The 3,597-nt window shown below is 56.2% G+C and overlaps 1 protein-coding gene across 1 annotated transcript; it reads left to right on the top strand.

Moving 5' to 3' along the window:
- Nucleotides 1–10: 10 nt before the first annotated feature.
- Nucleotides 11–3,384, top strand: LOC102387541 (SLAM family member 9-like). The gene is given in 4 exon segments (XM_025214364.1): nucleotides 11–203; nucleotides 206–418; nucleotides 1,094–1,354; nucleotides 2,203–3,384. Coding segments are annotated over 4 exon segments (774 nt in total). The 5' UTR covers nucleotides 11–40; the 3' UTR covers nucleotides 2,340–3,384.
- Nucleotides 3,385–3,597: the final 213 nt, after the last annotated feature.

Below are 3,597 nucleotides of genomic sequence, written 5' to 3'. Positions count from 1 at the left end.
GGGGCGGGGCGGGCAGGGGTGCCCGGGGCTGGGCAGGGCAATGCCCGTGTGCGCGGGGGTCGCCCTCAATCCGTGCTCTTCCCCGTCAAGTGCAGCATGGCCCGGAGCCGGTGCAGACGCCGCCCCGACAGAGCTGGTCGGCACCGCGGGGGAGACGGTCACGTTTCCTCTCGAGATCCCGGCAGGGGGGGGATTAGATAATGCTCGATTGGCACAGAGAGTCTAGCAATCGCGGTACCAGGAGACCCCGCGAGTGTCCTTGTCACAGACAGGCGCTATAGGGGCCGCCTGCGTGTCCCCAACGCCGGCCTCGCACTGCACATCACCGACCTGAGGCCGGAGGACGCGGGGTCCTACACAGCTAGAGTCAACACGGATAAAAGCACATTCACCTGGTTCTTCACACTGCGGGTCTACGGTGAGTGCTGGTTTGTGTTTGTTTTTCTTCTTTTTAACTCTATCAAAGATAAATCTGACAATGTAGGGATTAAACAGTCTCTGCCACGACCTTCCGTGTCCATCTCTGCCCTACAGTTGAAATGCAACAGCCTAGTTAATATTAACTGTCTGGAAGGGCACAGGGATGGGGATGGATACCCTGGCAGGGATGTGAATCCCCCTCCCTGGAAGGGGCAGGATGAGCACTCGTGTTACTGTGCCCGGTCCAGGGGAGCAGTCTCTGCTTTCCCCACACATCAGCCAAGCGGGGGGCAGTGGACAGATCTGGGCTCTGAGCATTACAGCTGCAGCCGGAGTAAAGACATGATGTGCAGCGCCCTTGTGACCTCCGTACTCAGAACTCACGGGTCTGGATATTTCTGAGCAAGGACCCTGGATAGAGATATCAGTCACCAGGGGCATCTCAACCCAGACACATCCCCGCGGGGGTCTGCCACCCCAGGGGCTCCTAACAGGGACCATCCAGCATCACCTGAGGGGGGCTGATAGGCCTTTTTCTTGTCTGCTCTGTCACCTGGTGATCTGAGCTGCTCTGCTCTCCCAGTACTGTCTCAGGGAGATGCTTGGAGGAAACCATAGTCCTCTTTTATTCTTTCCCACTGGTATTCTCCCATTTCGTTTCCTCTCCCTGCAGAGCGGCTGCCCCAGCCCACGATTCACTGCAATGCCCAGAGCTGTGCAAATGGACTCTGTAGCACCACTCTGAGCTGCACCATCCCCAACGGAGGCAGCAAAGTGACCTACAGCTGGAGCACCCCACAGCCCCTCAGTATGACCAGTCAAGGATCCATTGTGGTCATCTCTCACCCAGATCTTATGATAAATGTCACGTGCACAGTGCAGAGCCCCACCAGCAGCAGCTCCATGACAGCCTCTGCCAAGGCCCTTTGTGCAGGTAACATGTCCTGTGGGGAGCTCCATGCAGCTCACACCTGGGGAGAATGGGCATCAGTGTGCAGGCTGTTGAGGGGGCCACAAGGTACCTGACTCCAGGCAGATGCTGCACCACTCTCCACCCTGAAACTCGACCCTGCAGATTCACTCTGCCCCTGCTACCCAGGGAGCCACATGCACCATCTCTGTGCAGGGAGTACTCAGCCCTGGAGCTCCCTGCAGGGCTCCTCCTCCCCCTGGAAGCTACCCAGGGCCTGTCCCCATCCCTGCTGCCCCCCAGGGCAAACACCACAGGGTAGCACTGTTAGGTTTGACCTAGAAACCACTACACATAGCCCAAGCAAAAGTCTCTGTTCTGTAACTAATGCTCAATTGCAATGATAAGGAGAAGACAGTCTTAGATAAAGGAGACTTGAAAACAAAAACAGAATTAGTGGAGTAGGGCAAAGAGCTGATTTAAATATTAAGATTCACACCCCTAGGTGGGGAGAAAGTATGCTAATGAAACATACATGTATGGAAATGAGATACATAGCTAAAACACAGGTATAGAGACATGCTCAGTAAAGAACTCCTTGCGTCACTCCCTTATAACCAATTAGCAAACAAGAATGCTTATAAAGGTCCAATCCTCCTGTATAAAAGATGCTCATAATTAAGACTCTGTGTGCTTGTTACGTGAAATTATTCCGCTTGCACCTTGTATTGCTAGCAATAAATCTTTATACTTTCACCCCTGGTATCTTTATTGGCTTTTGCATACCGGGCACGATCCCAGACTTGAGCTGGGGCCCAACAGCACCAGCCACTTCCCCCTGGCTCTGACCCTCTGCCTTGCTCTTGTTCCAGCAAACGCGTCTGCCCAGGCCTCATCGCTGTCCTACTGCCAGGCCAAGGGGCTCATCCTGCTGTTGGTGCTGGGGGTGCTGATCACTGGGACCGTGGCAGTGCACATCATGGCTGGCAGGCAGCCCAAACAGGACTGAGCAGGGCCCAGCCCACAGCAGCCCTGCTCCACTCCCGGAGAGAAGGATGTGGGAGGCTGCAGCACGGAGGAGAAGCAGCCGGTGGGCTGTGGGGTCTGACTCCGAGTGTCAGAGACCAGTTCCTAAAGCAGCACGGATGCCCTGGACAAGTGCCACCCCATCGCTGCCTCCTCCCCTGCCCAGTGGGGCCAAATGATCATGACCCCCAGTCTACAGGACAGTAACCGGCTGGGCTCAGGGGCCCACAGACAGGGGCGAGACACAGCACCGCTGTCCCGGCGGCAGCTGCAGCCTCGAAACAAACTTGCCCTCCTCTGCACTGTCTGTCTCTGAACCCTCAGGGTCAAACCTCCCCCAATGCCCCAAGAGCCCCATGAGGTTGCACCATGGCCCCCAGGGCTTGTTCAGCCATCAGCAAGGTGGGTGCCAACGTCTGTGGGAGGCAGGATCTCCACTGGTAGGGGTAACACCCGAGCACCCCTCCCCACCCTCATTTCCCTTTTGCAGCAAACCCAGCCCAGCCCCATCAAGGAGGAGCTCCCAACAAGCCTTGCTGCCTGCCCCCACACTTCCTGCTTCTCCTTGAAAGCCTGCCTCCACTGCACCCACCCCGGTGCCCGGCCTGGCCCCTGACCTGCTGCTCTGCCCAGGCGGGGCACTGCTCTACTGCTGGGCCAAGGGGCTCTACCTGCTGCCACCTGCCCCGGTGCCCAGGGGAGGCTTTACACAGGCTTGGACCCAGGAGCAGAGACCCCACAGGGTGCTGTGTTGGGACCAGGAGCCTCCTGGCCTGCGTTTTGAGCTTTGTGCTTAGTTTAAATACCGTGCTTTGCTTGAATCCACTGTAAGTAGCAGGTGGAAAAATACTGTCCCTGCCTGAAAACGAAAGGAGAACTTGGCTTACTAAACTGAATAAATATAGCCTGGACAAAAGAGCAAACCTACCCCCACCTAAGAATGAAAACATCACCTCGGAATAGAGAATCCCAGTTAACGGTAACCATATTTGGCAAACACAAGCACTATTATTAATATGCATTACGAGAAAGGCTTAAGTTGATTTTCTGTATTAAGAAATGCTAGCTATCTGGTATGTAAAGAAAGGAGAGGGCACGGACCCTTCTGCACCTAGTCCTGGGCGATCCGGTCACCGACCAAGATCCAGTACTCAGACGAAGGAGGCGGGAACCTGGGACATGCGCTCCGTGCCCGGGCCAGGCCGGGCTGCAGGGCAGAGGCACCGGCGGAGCTGGCGGCC

The sequence above is a fragment of the Alligator sinensis genome, unplaced genomic scaffold, assembly GCF_000455745.1.
Source record: "Alligator sinensis unplaced genomic scaffold, ASM45574v1 scaffold811_1, whole genome shotgun sequence".
NCBI lineage: Eukaryota > Metazoa > Chordata > Crocodylia > Alligatoridae > Alligator > Alligator sinensis.
The sequence above is the reverse complement of the archived record's forward strand: the minus strand, read 5'-3'. Positions and strand labels throughout refer to the sequence as shown.